This window comes from Triticum urartu, chromosome 2A, assembly GCF_056163025.1.
Source record: "Triticum urartu cultivar PI428250 chromosome 2A, HENAU_Tu73, whole genome shotgun sequence".
Lineage (NCBI taxonomy): Eukaryota > Viridiplantae > Streptophyta > Magnoliopsida > Poales > Poaceae > Triticum > Triticum urartu.
Window position 1 is genome coordinate 167,351,532 of NC_141874.1, and position 17,395 is coordinate 167,368,926.

Here is a 17,395-nt window from a genome sequence, read left to right on the forward strand (position 1 = left end):
TAAACGCTTCCCGCCCTAGCAGAGCGTGATAACCGCTGCTGAACGGAGCCACATGGAACGCGACCTCTTCGGACCTGTAATTATCCGGCGTGCCGAACACCACATCTAGTGTGATTTTTCCTGTACAGCGCGCTTCCCGACTGGGGATTATTCCTCTAAAGGTTGTGCTGCTTCGCTCAATGCGGTTCCAGTCTATTTCCATTTTTTGAAGGGTTTCCTCATAAATGAGGTTCAATCCGCTGCCGCCGTCCATGAGTACCTTGGTAAGACGAAAGCCATCCACTATTGGACTGAGGACCAATGCGGCTGGTGCTCGGGCTGTTCGGAATTTAGGTTCATCACTGGTGTTAAAGGTAATAGCCGTGTCACTCCATGGGTTTATTGTTGCTACTTGGTAGACTTCGGCAAGGCTGCGAAGTGTCCTTTTTCGCATATTATTTGACGCGAAAATCTCGAAGACTGTTAATACCGTATTGGTGTCTCTGGGGTGGCTTTCTGTGGCCTCTGGAATTAGGAGATCTTCGCCAATTTTGGCCACCTGCCGGAGTATCCAACATGCTCTAAGGCTGTGAGTTGGTGTGGCGTCCTCTGTACTGTGAATTTTACAGGGTCCATTAAGCCATCCTTCCAGTACGGTTCCATGCCCTGTAGAGGGTTTTTGCTTTTTGGTGTTTGACCCGGGTGTCTGGCGATGATGCCCCCTTTTATTTCGGACTGGGTTTGTATTCAGGGCCGGATCGTCCCAAAATTTTATTTTGGTTTTCCAGGCGCTTTCCATCGCACAGTACTTTCGTACAATGGATGCCAAGTCAGTGAAGCGTGTAATATCACGGCGACTTGTGGCGTTGAGGATTCCCTTGTCCGTGCAATTATTGCAGAAGATTGAGATTGTGTCTTCCTCACGGCAGTCCCTTATCCTGCTCCTAACCAGGAGGAATCTGGCCCAGTAATGATGTACTGTTTCTTCGGGCTCTTGCCTGATTTGGGATAGTTCGCTTATGTTCGGGTGGGTGTGTGGAATTAAATCTGAAGCCTCATCCCATCTGAGGCTCAGAGGCAGAGGAATTTCCGAACTCGAAAATTTGGATTCCTGGATGTTGTCCAATGAATCCAGCCCGTCGCCTGACTCTAAGTTCAGGTCTTGGGTGAAATCCTCCCCTCCGCGGGTATCCGGCTTGGAGGGATCGGGAATCCAGACGTAGCTAGTCCTTAAGATAGATGAAGGGTCGCCGCATTGTCCCTCTACCACAGCAACGTGATGGGTGACTTGGGGAGAGTTAATCTCTCTCAGATCGGGCTTAGGCCCAATCTGATCATAATCCGTAGCGACTCCCAGGGCGGCGATGCGATCCAAGAGCTCGTTTATGGAGGAGAGCTCCATTGGATCTAACTGCTCGGCGAGTTCCAAGCTGACATGAAGATTGTTTTTGATGGCTCGAGAGGTTATCGTCGGCGCAGAAGCCAAACAGGCGGTCATAAGAAAACCACCTAGCCGGAGGGTTTGGCCAACAGCCAAAGCTCCCTTAGCAACGGTGCCGTCTTTAAAGACGGGGCGAGGCATCCTTCCTGATGGCGACGACACAGAGGAACTCTCAATGAAAGCACCAATGTCGGTGTCAAAACCGGCGGATCTCGGGTAGGGGGTCCCGAACTGTGCGTCTAGGCCGGATGGTAACAGGAGGCAAGGGACACGAAGTTTTACCCAGGTTCGGGCCCTCTTGATGGAGGTAAAACCCTACGTCCTGCTTGATTAATATTGATGATATGGGTAGTACAAGAGTAGATCTACCACGAGATCGGAGAGGCTAAACCCTAGAAGCTAGCCTATGGTACGATTGTTGTTCTGTATGTTGTCCTATGGACTAAAACCCTCCGGTTTATATAGACACCGGAGAGGGTTAGGGTTACACAAAGTCGGTTACAATGGTAGGAGATCTACATATCTGTATCGCCAAGCTTGCCTTCCACGTCAAGGAAAGTCCCTTCCGGACACAGGACGAAGTCTTCAATCTTGTATCTTCATAGTCCAGGAGTCCGGCTGAAGGTATAGTCTGGCTATCCGGACACCGCCTAATCCAGGACTCCCTCAATGGGTGAAAGGAGTACGTCGGTGGACCAAAGGGGGGGCCACGAGGCAGGGGGGCGCGCCCGCGCCCCCTACCCTTGTGAGCACCTCCTTCATCTTCTGACGTAGGGTCCAAGTCTATCCGGTAGGTTTCCTTCCAAAAATAACTTTTCCAGTTGATTTCGTTCCGTTTTGACTCCGTTTGATATTCCTTTTCCTCGAAACACTAAAATAGGCATAAAACAGCAAATCTGGGCTGGGCCTCCGGTTAATAGGTTAGTCCCAAAAATAATATAAAAGTGGAAAATAAAGCCCAATATTGCCCAAAACAGTAGATAATCTAGCATGGAGCAATCAAAAATTATAGATACGTTGGAGACGTATCAAGCATCCCCAAGCTTAATTCCTGCTCGTCCTCGAGTAGGTAAATGATAAAAAGATAATTTTTGATGTGGAATGCTAGTTGGCATAATTTCAATGTAATTCTTCTTACTTGTGATATGAATATTCAGATCCGAAAGATTCAAGACAAAAGTTCATATTGACATAAAAATAATAATACTTCAAGCATACTAATAAAGCAATTATGTCTTCTCAAAATATCATGGCCAAAGAAAGCTATCCCTACAAAATCATATAGTCTGGCTATGCTCTATCTTCACCACACAAAGTATTTAAATCATGCACAACCCCGATGACAAGCCAAGCAATTGTTTCATACTTTTGATGTTCTCAAACTTTTTCAATCTTCACGCAATATATGAGCGTGAGCCATGGACATAGCACTATAGGTGGAATAGAATGGTGGTTGTGGAGAAGACAAAAAAGGAGAAGATAGTCTCACATCAACTAGGAATATCAATGGGCTATGGAGATGCCCATCAATAGATATCAATGTGAGTGAGTAGGGATTGCCATGCAACGGATGCACTAGAGCTATAAGTATATGAAAGCTCAACAAAAGAAACTAGTGGGTGTGCATCCAACTTGCTTGCTCACGAAGACCTAGGGAATTTTGAGGAAGCCCATCATTGGAATATACAAGCCAAGTTCTATAATGAAATATTCCCACTAGTATATGAAAGTGACAACATAGGAGACTCTCTATCATGAAGATCATGGTGCTACTTTGAAGCACAAGTGTGGTAAAAGGATAGTAGCATTGCCCCTTCTCTCTTTTTCTCTCATTTTTTTTATTTGGGCCTTTTCTCTTTTTTTATGGCCTCTTTTCTCTTTTTTTTATTTAGGCTTCTTTGGCCTCTTTTATTCATTTTCGTCCGGAGTCTCATCCTGACTTATGGGGGAATCATAGCCTCCATCATCCTTTCCTCACTGGGACAATGCTCTAATAATGATGATCATCACACTTTTATTTACTTACAACTCGATACTTAGAACAAGATATGACTATATATGAATGCCTCCGGCGGTGTACCGGGATGTGCAATGATGCATGAGTGACATGTATGAAAGAATTATGAACGGTGGCTTTGCCACAAATACAATGTCAACTACATGATCATGCTAAGCAATATGACAATGATGATGCGTGTCATAATAACGGAACGGTGGAAAGTTGCATGGAAATATATCTCAGAATGGCTATGGAAATGCCATAATAGGTAGGTATGGTGGCTGTTTTGAGGAAGGTATATGGTGGGTTTAAGGTACCGGCGAAAGTTGCGCGGTACTAGAGAGGCTAGCAATGGTGGAAGGGTGAGAGTGCGTATAATCCATGGACTCAACATTAGTCATAAAGAACTCACATACTTATTGCAAAAATCTATTAGTTATCGAAACAAAGTACTACACGCATACTCCTAGGGGGATAGATTGGTAGGAAAAGACCATCGCTCGTCCCCGACCGCCACTCATAAGGAAGACAATCAATAAATAAATCATGCTCCGACTTCATCACATAACGGTTCACCATACGTGCATGCTACGGGAATCACCAACTTCAACACAGGTATTCCTCAAATTCACAACTACTCAACTAGCATGACTCTAATATCACCATCTTTATATCTCAAAACAATTATCAAGTATCAAACTTCTCATAGTATGCAACACACTCATAAGAGAATTTTATTATTCTTGAATACCTAGCATATTAGAATTTTAAGCAAATTACCATGCTATTTAAGACTCTCAAAATAATCTAAGTTAAGCATGAGAGTTCATCTATTTCTTCAAAATAAAACTACCACCATGCTCTAAAAGATATAAGTGAAGCACTAGAGGAAATGACAAACTACTCCGAAAGATATAAGTGAAGATCAATGACTAGTCGAATAATTATGCAACTATGTGAAGACTCTCTAACATTTAAGAATTTCATATCTTGGTATTTTATTCAAACAGCAAGCAAAACTAAATAAAATGACATCTAATAATGGCAAATATCATGTGAAGAAGCAAAAACTTAGGATCAACCGATACTAACTGATAGTTGTTGAAGAAGAAAGGTGGGATGCCAACCGGGGCATCCCCAAGCTTAGATGCTTGAGACTTCTTGAAATATTATCTTGGGGTGCCTTGGGCATCCCCAAGCTTGAGCTTTTGTGTCTCCTTAACTCCTCTCATATCATGGTCTCCCTAAATCTCAAAAGCTTCATCCACACAAAACTCAACAAGGACTCGTGAGATAAGTTAGTATAAACCATTGCCAAAACCTTGTCATACTCTACTATAGCAAATCACTAAAATTATTATTCAACATTGCATAATAAATTCCTCTGCATATTTAATATTCCTATCCTCAAATAGAATCATTAAAGAAGCAACCATATGCAAACAATGCAAACATAACAGCAATCTGCCTAAACAGGACAGTCTGTGAAGAATGCAGCAACATCCATACTTCCCTAGATCCAAAAATTATGAAAGAAAATTACCACTGTAGTAAATGTATCATATCTTAATATGCAAAAGGTTTCAACATTTTATCACATTCTGACTTTTCTAGGGAATTATTGCAACAGCGGTAAACTTTCTGTTTTCAAACAGCAACATGTGGACTTCTAAAATAGGCATAGTAAAGGCTATCAATGCCACTTTTATTGAAATAAAAGATGCAAAAAAATTTTATAAATAACAGTAAGCAAATTCTAACAAAATAAATTGACGCTCCAAGCAAAACACATATCATGTGGCGAATAAAAATATAGCTCCAAGTAAAGTTACCGATGGAAGTAGACGAAAGAGGGGATGCCTTCCGGGGCATCCCCAAGCTTAGGCTCTTGGTTGTCCTTGAATATTACCTTGGGGTGCCTTGGGAATCCCCAAGCTTAGGCTCTTACCACTCCTTGTTCCGTAGTCCATCGAATCCTTACCCAAAACTTGAAAACTTCACAACACAAAACTTAAAGTAGAAAACTCGTGAGCTCCGTTAGCGAAAGAAAACAAAAGACCACTTCAAGGTACTGTAATGAACTCATTTTTTATTTATATTGGTGTTAAACCTACTTTATTCCAACTTCTTTATGGTTTATAAACTATTTTACTAGCCATAGATTCATCAAAATAAGCAAACAACACACGAAAAATAGAATCTGTCAAAAACAGAACAGTCTGCAGTAATCTGTAGCTAGCACAAGATCTGGAACCCCAAAAATTCTAAAATAAATTGCTCGATGTGAGTAATTTATATATTAATAATATGAAAAAATAATTAACTAAATAGCACTCTCCAAATAAAAATGGCAGCAATTCTCGTGAGCGCTAAAGTTTCTGTTTTTTACAGCATGATCAACAAGACTTTTCCCAAGTCTTCCCAAAGGTTCTACTTGGCACAAACACTAATTAAACAACTAAAACCACATATAAACAGAGGCTAGATGAATTATTTATTACTAAACAGGAGAAAAAAGCAAGGAACAAAAATAAAGTTTGGTTGCCTCCCAACAAGCGCTATCGTTTAACGCCCCTAGCTAGGCATGATGATTTCAATGATGCTCACATAAAAGATAAGAATTGTAACATAAAAAGAGAATCATGAAGAATATGGATAGCACATTTAAGTCTAACATACTTCCTATGCATAGGGATTTTGTGAGCAAACAACTTGTGGGAACAAGAATCAACTTGCATAGGAAGGTAAAACAAGCATAACTTCAAAACTTTAAGCACATAGAGAGGAAACTTGATATTATTGCAATTCCTACAAGCATATATTCCTCCCTCATAATAATTTTCAGTAGCATCATGAATGAATTCAACAATATAACCAGCACCTAAAGCATTCTTTTCATGATCTACAAGCATAGAAATTTTATTACTCTCCACATAAGCAAAATTCTTCTCATGAATAATAGTGGGAGCAAACTCAACAAAATAATTATCATGTGAGGCATAATCCAATTGAAAACTAAAATCATGATGACAAGTTTCATGGATATAATTATTCTTTATAGCATACAAGTCATCACAATAATCATCATAGATAGCAACTTTGTTCTCATAATCAATTGGAACCTCTTCCGAAATAGTGGATTCATCACAAAATAAAGTCATGACCTCTCCAAATCCACTTTCATCAATATAATCATCATAAATAGGAGGCATGCTTTCATCGTAATAAATTTGCTCATCAAAACTTGGTGGGCCACAAAATATCATCTTCATCAAACATAGCTTCCCCAAGCTTGTGGCTTTGCATATCATTAGCATCATGGATATTCAAGGAATTCATACTAACAACATTGCAACAATGCTCATCATTCAAATATTTAGTGCCAAACATTTTATAGATTTCTTCTTCTAGCACTTGAGCACAATTATCCTTTCCATCATACTCATGAAAGATATTAAAAAGATGAAGCATATGAGACAAACTTAATTCCATTTTTTTATAGTTTTCTTTTATAAACTAAACTTGTGATAAAACAAGAAACTAAAAGACTCGATTGCAAGATCTAAAGATATACCTTCAAGCGCTAACCTCCCCACAACGGTGCCAGAAAAGAGCTTGATGTCTACTACACAACATTCTCCTTGTAGACGTTGTTGGGCCTCCAAGTGCAGAGGTTTGTAGGACAGTAGCAAATTTCCCTCAAGTGGATGACCTAAGGTTTATCAATCCATAGGAGGCGCAGGATGAAGATGGTCTCTCTCAAGCAACCCTGCAACCAAATAACAAAGAGTCTCTTGTGTCCCCAACACACCCAATACAATGGTAAATTGTATAGGTGCACTAGTTCGGCGAAGAGATGGTGATACAAGTGGTATATGGATAGTAGATAAAGGTATTTGTAAGCTGAAATTATAAAAACAGCAAGGTAACAAATGATAAAAGTGAGCGTAAACGGTATTGCAATGCTAGGAAACAAGGCCTAGGGTTCATACTTTCACTAGTGCGAGTCCTCTCAACAATAATAACATAATTGGATCACATAACTATCCCTCAACATGCAACAAAGAGTCACTCCAAAGTCACTAATAGCGGAGAACGAACGAAGAGATTATGGTAGGGTACGAAACCACCTCAAAGTTATTCTTTCCAATCAATCCGTTGGGCTATTCCTATAAGTGTCACAAACAGCCCTAGAGTTCGTACTAGAATAACACCTTAAGACACAAATCAACCAAAACCCTAATGTCACCTAGATACTCCAATGTCACCTCAAGTATCCGTGGGTATGATTATACGATATGCATCACACAATCTCAGATTCATCTATTCAACCAACACAAAGGACCTCAAAGAGTGCACCAAAGTTTCTACCGGAGAATCACGACGAAAACGTGTGCCAACCCCTATGCATAGGTTCATGGGCGGAACCCGCAAGTTGATCACCAAAACATACATCAAGTGAGTAGAGGGGGAGGAGAAACATACGGCAAGACATACATCAAGTGTTCTCAAATCTTTAAAGACTCAATCCGATAAGATAACTTCAAAGGGGAAACTCAATTCATTATAAGAGAGTAGAGGGGGAGGAGAAACATAACATCCAACTATAATAGCAAAGCTCGCGATACATCAAGATCATGCCAAATAAAGAACACGAGAGAGAGAGATCAAACACATAGCTACTGGTACATACCCTCAGCCCCGAGGGAGAACTACTCCCTCCTCGTCATGGAGAGCGCCGGGATGATGAAGATGGCCACCGGTGAGGGTTCCCCCCCCCCCTCCGGCAGGGTGCCGAAACAGGGTCCCGATTGACTTTTGGTGGCTACAGAGGCTTGCGGCGGTGGAACTCCCGATCTATTCTTCGTTCTGGAAGTTTTAGGATATGTGGGTATATATGGGTGAAAGGAGTACGTCGGTGGACCGAAGGGGGGCACGAGGCAGGGGGCGCGCCCCAGGGGGGTGGGCGCGCCCCCTACCCTCGTGAGCACCTCCTTCATCTTCTGACGTAGGGTCCAAGTCTATCCGGTAGGTTTCCTTCCAAAAATAACTTCTCCAGTTGATTTCGTTCCGTTTTGACTCCATTTGATATTCCTTTTCCTCGAAACACTGAAATAGGCATAAAACAGCAAATCTGGGTTGGGCCTCCGGTTAATAGGTTAGTCCCAAAAATAATATAAAAGTGGAAAATAAAGCCCAATATTGCCCAAAACAGTAGATAATCTAGCATGGTGCAATCAAAAATTATAGATACGTTGGAGACGTATCAGCCGTCCAGGCTGTGACATCGGTGGAGCACCATCCGGGTACGAGCGTCCTTGACAGAAAAACCCACTTCGTCAAATTCAACAGTTATAGGATTTTCACGTGTAAGAGAACAAACGGAAATGAGATTAGTGACTAACTCAGGTGAAACTAAGACATTAGACATGTGAATGGGCGTAGAGTTAGACGGAAAGGAACCATGACCGACATGAGTAATGGGAAGGGAAGACCCGTCCCCGATAGTGATACGACATGCGGTAGAAACTGGGAATACGGAGTTGAGGTTACCAGGGTTGGAAGTCATGTGGGTGGTAGCCCCGGAATCTATATACCAGTCGTCGCCTCCGATGTACATGTTGGGTGTAGGGGGCGGAGTGAAGCGCTGCAAGGAGAGCCGGATCCCTAGGGGCCGGGGGGAGTGCGGCGGCCGCGGCCGGAGGGGCGACGGGGTAGCCACCCGGGGCGGCGTACGAAGGGGCCGCAACGGGGTAGCCACCCGGGGCGGCGAAGAACGGCTGATACGCGTTGGGGCGGGGGCCGAGGATCCCTGTCGGGACGGGAGCCTGCGGCACGGGCATCATGTACGCATGGACCACCCTCGTCCAATGGTTGGTCGCGGCGACCCAGGGGGCCGGGGACAGCTGCGGCGGCGGCGGCGGCTGCCCCCCCCCCCCCCCCACGCCGTGCTGCTGCTGCTTCTTGCCGCGGCGCCCCCGTGGCGACGATCAGGGGCAGGGGCGGCGGTTGGTAGACGAGTGCCGGGGGCGCTTGGAAGTACGACGCCGGCGGCGGCGGCGCCGTGGGAGGATCGGCACGGGAAGTGCCCACCGCGAGAGCCGTGTGCGAGGCCCGGAACTTCACCATCTTCATCCTCCCCTCCTCCAACCGAAGATAGCCACGACCCGAGGAAAGGTCGGATCTGGGAGGAACGTGAGGTTGGAGGCCGCGTTGTCGAACTCCTCATTCAGATCTTGTGTGTAATCTGGTGTAAATGGCTTCAACTGGGAGACATGAAATACGTTGTGTATTCTGTTGTCCGGTGTTAATGCCAACTTGTATGCCATGGCGCCGATGTGTTGCTCCATTGTGAATGGTCCAAAGAATTTGTATGCCAGCTTGGGACATGGACGATTGGCCACTGTGGATTGAGCGTAAGGTTGAAGCTTGAGTAGTACCTAAGCTCCCACATCGAATGCTCGCTCAGTCCTATGCTTGTCTGCCTTTTGTTTGCACATGTTGTGAGCACGGGTTAGTTGCGTGCGTAGTCTATCATTGTGTTTGGCCCAATCCAAATCAGCATCAGTATTTTCTGGAAGGTGTGTTGCGATTGTAGGCAAGCCTCCCAAATTAGGTTCTTGTCCATACAGAGCCTTGAAAGGAGATGTATTGAGTGAGGAGTGATGGGTAGTGTTATACCAGAATTCAGCCATGGGGAGCCATTTGCGCCATTGCTTGGGTGTATCATGCACGGCACAACAGAGGTACATTTCGAGGCACTGGTTGACACGCTCACTTTGGCCGTCGGTCTGCGGGTGATAGGCAGTTGAGTAGCTGAGTTTGGTCCCGACGGCCTCTAGCAGAGCACGCCACATTGCACTGGTAAAAATACAGTCACGATCGGAGACAATCGAGTGTGGCACCCCATGTAACTTGATGATGTTGTCCTAGAATGCTCTTGCCACAGTAGCTGCAGTGAAGGGATGGCGGAGTGGAACAAAGTGAGCATACTTGGTGAAGCGGTCCACTACCACCATAATCACTTTGTACCCTTCTGATGATGGTAAACCTTCGACAAAGTCCATGGTGAGATCATGCCAAGGTTCTGTTGGTATGGGCAGTGGCTGTAATAAGCCTGGTGTCTTCAAGTGTTCATGTTTTGCATGCTGACAAACGGAACATTGGCGCACGAAATCTTCGACTGCAGCTTTGAGACCCTTCCAAGCAAACAGTTTCTTGATGCGCTGATAGGTTGCAGTAACACCAGAATGGCCACCAATTGCACTGGCATGAAATGCACTGATCAACTTAGTCTGTAGTGCGGTGTTGGCACCTATCCAAAGCTTGTTGTGACAACGAATCACTCCTTGTCACAGTTCATACCCCTGATCATCTGGACTGTTCAATGCCAAACGTTGGAGCAAATATTGACTGTCCATGTCAGTTTCATAGGAATTTGCAACTTCTTGAAGCCACTGTGGTTGGCAAACTGTCAAAGCATCTACTGAGAGCAGGTGACCGACTCGGGATAGCGCATCCGCCGCGCCATTGTCCGGGCCGCGCCTATATTTGAATGAAAACTGAAGCCCCACCATTTTAGACATCGCCTTGCGTTGGAGCTCTGTTTCAAGCTGCTGATCACCGAGGTGATACAAGCTTTTGTGATCAGTGACAATGACGAATGGGGCGAGCTAGAGATATGGACGCCACTTCTCCAGGCCATCATCACAGCGAGAAATTCTTTCTCGTAGATGGATAGACGTTGATTGCGAACACCCAGGGCTTTGCTAAGATAAGCAACTGGGTGACCATCTTGTACTAAGACTGCTCCTATGCCCGTGTCACACGCATCGGTCTCGATCCAGAATGGGCGATTGAAATCGGGAAGGGCCAACACCGATGTGTTCACCATCGCCTCCTTGAGCAGATCAAACACTGTTTGAGCTTGTTCGGACCAATTGAAACCCTTCTTAGTGAGGAGTTGAGTAAGCGGCTTCGCCAGAATGCCATATCGAGGCACAAATTTGCGGTAGTAACCTGTAAGTCCGAGAAACCTGCGCAACTCTGTTGCATTTGTTGGTCGTGGCCACGCTTTCATGGCCCTTGTCTTGCTTACATCTATCGCGACTCCCTCACGAGAAATCACATGTCCCAAATACTTGACACTGGGCTGGGCAAATGAGCATTTGGACTGCTTCGGGTACAGTTGATGCTTGCGTAGAGTGGCAAATACTATGCGCAAATGCTCCTCATGCTCTTCCAGGGAAGGACTGAATACCAAAATGTCATCCAAGAAGGTGATGATGAACTTGCGATTCGGACCCGAGAAAACAGAATTTATGACGCACTGAAATGTGGGTGGTCCATTTGTAACACCGAATGGCATGACCCGGAATTGGTAGTGGCCAAGATGGGTTTTAAAGGTCGTCTTCTCTTCATCGCCTTCTCTCATCCGTATTTGATGATAGCTTGCACGCAAATCAATTTTGGAGAAGAGCGTGGCGCCTGCCAGTTCATCCAATAATTCGTCAATGACGGGAAGAGGGAATCTGTTCTTTATCGTCACTTGATTCAAACGCCTATAATCCACGCAAAAGCGCCAAGTGTCGTCTTTCTTTTTAACAAGCAGTACTGGGGCACCGAACGGGCTCATGTTGTGTGTAATCACTCTAGTTTTTAACATCTCACTAACATGTCGCTCTATTTCGTCTTTCTGCAATGGCGAGTATCGGTATGGGCGGCAATTCACTGGTGCGGCCCCTGGCTCCAGGGTAATGGCATGATCATACTGTCGGTGCGGGGGCAGCTGAGTTGGTTCTTCGAAAATTTCACTAAACTCTGTCAGAATTTTCTGAATTGTTGGAGGAATTGGTTGTCCAGAGTCTGGACTTGGTTCGGTCAGTTGAATTTCAAGAAGTGTTGCTCCCCAAATCTCGTTGGAATCATGCATTTGCCACAAGGTAGCTGCATCCATGGCACCGAGAGCTGGCTGACCATCTGATCGCACTCCTGTCAGATGCACTGTCTTGCCTTCGTCTTCAAATTGCATAGTTTTTAGTTGCCAGTCACACTGCATCGGACTGTGTTGGGCTAACCAATCCACACCCAACACTGCATCATAAACTCCTAATTCTGACACACCACTGCAATTCAATCTCTGACCATTAGCGACGCGCACTGATATTGGAGAGATGTTAGTGGTTGCTGCACCAATTCGAGCTGCAAAAGTAGCATTGACGAAGCTATGAGTGCTTCTAGAATCCACTAGCAACAACATGGTTTGATTGCCCACCGTGGCACGGAGACGAATGGTTTCCGCAGTTTCGGTTCCTTCGACAGCATGTGCAGAGAGCAGACAACACTCGGGGTTCCCGGCTCCATCCGGTTCGTCCAACAATTGCAATGCCCTGACAGCTTCATCGGATAGCACCTCCCCATGATCACCCACTTCTATTGTAAGCAGCTGAGCTGACCGTTTGCACTGATGTTCTCTTGAGTATTTGTCCCCACATCTGAAACAAAGACCATGCTGTGGCCTGTAGTCGCGAAGTTGGCGTTCGTGGCCAAAATCGTCAGTAGCCGGTTTGGGTGTCGGAACAGCACGTGCTGGAGGTATTGCTGCAGTGGGCAAGACAGGTGCTGGAGGGGGGCGCCCGAGTGTTGGCAAGGTACTTGGAACGGGCAGTGGCCGTCCTGCAGACACGGACGAAAACGAGGATGCTGAATCTCAAGTTCCTCCTCCTGAATTCGAGAAAAGACCGTCGCTCTTGTGATGCTGGTAGGTGCCTGAAGACGGACTGCTTCTCGGAGCTCATCCTTTAGGCCCAACAGGAATTGGGTGACAAAAAATTTAGAGCTGAGAGAGGCATCCAACGCTAGCAAATTATACATGTGGACTTCAAACTGTTGTCTATATTCTGCCACTGTCCCTGTTTGCCGAAGCTGCAGCAGGTTGTGCATTGTGGACTCAAATTCTTCAGGACCAAATTCCTCCACAATTGCACGGCGAAACATTTCCCATGTAATGTCTGTATGCATCTGACGAAATGCTCTAAGCCAGAGAGCGGCGTGGCCATCGACGTAGAGCGCGGCAGTCGCCACCCAGTTGTGCGGCGGCACCCTATACAGCTCAAAATAAGCTAAACAGCGATCCAACCAAACACGCGGTGCCTCACCATCGAACCGAGGGAACTGATGCTTGGGAGGACGGGCGTAGTACTCATCGCGCGTGACTGGCTGTGGTCCGCGCTCCTGCAGTCCAATATGATCAGCGGGACGAGGAAGCAGAGGCAGCCCTTCGTTGGTAAGCCGCGGGAACGGAGTCGTGCCGATGATGACTTGAGGAATTGGTACGGCGCTCGGAGGCGGTGCGGGACAGACCTCCGGTGGTGTCGGGGCCTCCCGTGTTACCCTTGGGCGTGGCGCAGGGGCGGAGGGATCATCGACTTGCGAGCCCGTCGACGGAGCCGACGAAGCCGACGGAGACGCAACCTTGCGCACATCATCGACCTCTGCCTGCCTGGGTGGCCCGATCTGCTTCGACAAGCTTTCTAGCTCCTGCGAGACTTGAGTGTTGAATGTTGTCTGCGCCTCCGCCTGCTTGTCCGCGAGCACTTTTTCCTCGTCAAATCTGGAGAGGAGCGTCTCCATCAGGGCGGTGAGGTTGCTGGTCTGCTCCCCCATGGTGGCTAGTAGTTGTCGCGTCTGCACAGAAGGTTTGGAAGGCGCCGTGGCTCCCGCCCCGAGCAGATCGAACCCCGCGTAGGATTTCGCGCGACCTCACCGGAGTGAAATCACACCTACGGCGGTGGATATTACCGATCCGGCCAAGGGAGTATGGGAGTCGCGGTGGGGAAAAAATCCGACAAATTGAAGGCTCTGATTACCAATTGTGACGACCGAACCTTGGAAGGGGATCGATCGCACAGAGAATTTGGGATGAGGAGAGCAGACAATGAGGCGAGGTAGGAGAAGGGGATTGAGATTCAGAATGAGAGAGTTCAATTGCTCGCTGACAAATACAACGTAGCAGGAGACTTAAGTAGTTGCTTACACACGCTTGGCCACAGGCGGCCCAAGACGCCCATTGGGCTCAGCCTAGTTACCCTTCTCCCTGTTTAGTCCACTACTACACAGGAGCAGGTGTGACACGGCAGCCCCTCCGTTGCCGGATGATGACTTTCTTGAGTGGTGGCCGGCGTCTCATGGTGCGACGCCGGCAAGGCGACAGGTAGGCATATCCTCACTGATCATCCTCACATCCTGGCTCCTGTGGAAGGCTCGCAATGCATGCGTCTTCGACATGGAGCAGTCGTCGATCCTGTGGGTGCTCAATAGCATTCGCACATAGCCGAGGACTTGGGCAACTGCTGGGGCTACCGGGTTAGAAAACATGATCCCTGAGACGTAGGCCATGCGTTTGAGGACGGTCAATTAGGTCGTCGAGGCAGTATAGCTCACGCCATGTTCTGTGCGATCGTGTCGCTTGTACTAATGATCAGTTTGAGGACGGTCATTAGTACAACTCTCTTTCTTCTCTTTTGCGTATTCGAGAAAAAAAAATGTGTATTTACATGGATTTGAGAATTTAGATATGAGGAGTGTGGTTGTCTGGCAAGAGACCTGAGCGGTTGTCCGACACTGTCCTGGGTCATCCGAAGCGAGTCCGCGAATATTTAAAGGGCCGGATTTGCTAAGTACGGCTGTATATGCTCTTGTAATGTTAGACCATTGGGCGACGTGGCGAGACTCGTAGACAATGCCAACATAATAATGTTCAAAAGGGTATTCATTTTTTACATCGGCTACAACACCAGGGTACAAGTACACATCCAACAAGCATGCATTGCTCCACAATTACATACCATCATCCACGGTCTACTTCCCAGGAAAGAAAAAAATCAAGTTCCACCAGCGATCTTCTTCCCCGTGGTAGCACACTCCTCGGATTAGTTGCTAACTCCCACCGTGTTCCTTACTTGGGGGCAAAGGCCTAAAACGTAACACCAAAAAGGGTCATACATCAGTACCCAAAAAATCATACATACACACATATATAGTACCAATATAATGTGTAGCATACGCGTACCCGGAAGATGGTGGCGTGGCCGGGGTCAGCGAGGTGAGCGAAGAGGTTGTCGATGGGGCCGGTGCCGGTGTACTCGGCCTGGAACCACGCGCCCATGACGGCGAGCATGGCGAGGCGGCCGTTCTTGATCTCCTTGGTGCGCAGCTCCTTGAGCTTCTCGGGCGAGCCGGTGCCGTAGCCGAGCGGGTCAAACCACAGACCACCGGGGTACCTTAGGTTTCCAACACGCGGAGACATCACTTGATTAGCCCCATTAGTACAAGGAGAGCCATGCACGTGACAAGTTCGCTGACATATGTGTGTGCGACTGTGCGTACCCGACGTCGGTGCCGGTGAGCTTGTTGTTGGGGAAGATGGGGTCGGTGTTGACGCAGCCGGGCTTGATGATGTCTGCCCAACGGCGGCCCTCGGCCCAGCCGATGAGGATGAGCTCCACGATGAAGAGGGTGGTGGTGTCGGTGAAGTACTCCTGCTCCCCGGCGGTGTACCACGACGGTGTGTTGAGGATGCCGATCTTGGTCAGCAGCTCCGGGATGAAGATGCCCGCCGCGCCCAGCATCGCCCACCGGCAGTGCACCAGCTCCGCCTGCACGTTCCACCGCAAGCTCTCCGGGTCGGATCCTACACCGCAAAATCGATCAAAGATTGTTCATGTCGATCGATGTTACCAAGAACGACAACAGATCACACTAGCAGGGATGAGATGTGATGTGAGAGACTGATCAGGACTTACCAAGACCCCAGGGGTCAAAGCCGAAGTCTCCGGGAAGGCTGCATCAAGAACAACGAGACGCACACACACACGGTCAGTGTCAAGAGTCGATCGCAGCATATTCCGGCATGCATGGGCGCAGCGTGTCCGAGTACCAACCTGCCGTCGAGCCACGGGGGAGGGGTGCTCCCGGGGAACCAGATGGGCCTCTCGGGCGCCGCGGCGCGCACGGCGAAGGACGCGCGCGACGCCGCCGCCGCCTTGCCGGCAGCGCCGAGGAAGGAGCTCCGGGCGCCGGCCAGCCCATTGCTGGGGAGCGCCGCGACGGCGGTGGCGGCGGAGGAGGAGGAGACCAGCGCCATCGTTGCTGCACCGGTGCGCTCGCTGGCTGTGCGCGTGCGTGGTGTGAGAGTGGAATTGAGCGTGTGGTGCGCGCGGCAGTTTATGGGGATCTAGGCGCGCGGCGCCGGGTGGCCCTGGCTTATCCGGGAGGAGATAGCGAGCGCGGCCGTGGCGTGCCACGCGGCAGGGAGAATCCGATCCCCTGGCTCCGCCGCGCCGGGGCCTTGCTGACGTGGAGGCCATCCCGGGCGCGACCTGATGAAAATCGGGGCCGAGGCTCGCGATTGGACGACGTGCTCCGCATTTGACACGCGAGTTGCAGCCTTCATTGTACGTACTATCGGCATGATGATATGCGCCTATATCCACGCAGATTTTCTGTTTAGACAATGTATGTGTCCACGGAGAAAAAGAACATGTATCCAGAGAGAAATGATAATGATTTTTTTTCAAGGAAAAACTGAATATATTACTCTCTTTGTCCCATAATATAAAAACGTTTTTGCTCCATCTCGTAATATAAAACGTTTTTACACTAAACGCTCTTATATTATAGTACTAGCTAGCAATAGAGGTACAGTCACAACTCATGGCCTCCGCAATTTTAATGATTAACGGATGATGTTTGGTTATCGAGCGGTATTTTTGGTTATCATCCCGTAGCAATAGTATTCATGGCCTCCGCAATAGAAATACAATCACTTCTCTTTCATTCTAGAATCTTCTATATTTAAATTATCTAATTTTATAAAAAATATACCGATCTTTTTTTAGTGTATGGTTTACAATGCACAGCCCTCACATCACAGGCACTTCTTATTTATTCTAGATTCTTCCATACCTTAGTTCCCT

General features: G+C 47.2%; 1 protein-coding gene across 1 annotated transcript; it reads right to left on the reverse strand.

The window, feature by feature from the left end:
* Positions 1-15,153: 15,153 nt before the first annotated feature.
* LHCA2 (photosystem I light harvesting complex protein) lies at positions 15,154-16,634 on the reverse strand. Its single transcript, XM_048699753.2, has 5 exons — positions 16,361-16,634; positions 16,223-16,260; positions 15,807-16,110; positions 15,490-15,700; positions 15,154-15,393 (listed from the first exon to the last, which is right to left on the reverse strand). Exons 1-5 carry the CDS (start codon positions 16,561-16,563, stop codon positions 15,376-15,378), a joined length of 774 nt encoding a protein of 257 aa, XP_048555710.1. The 5' UTR covers positions 16,564-16,634; the 3' UTR covers positions 15,154-15,375.
* Positions 16,635-17,395: the final 761 nt, after the last annotated feature.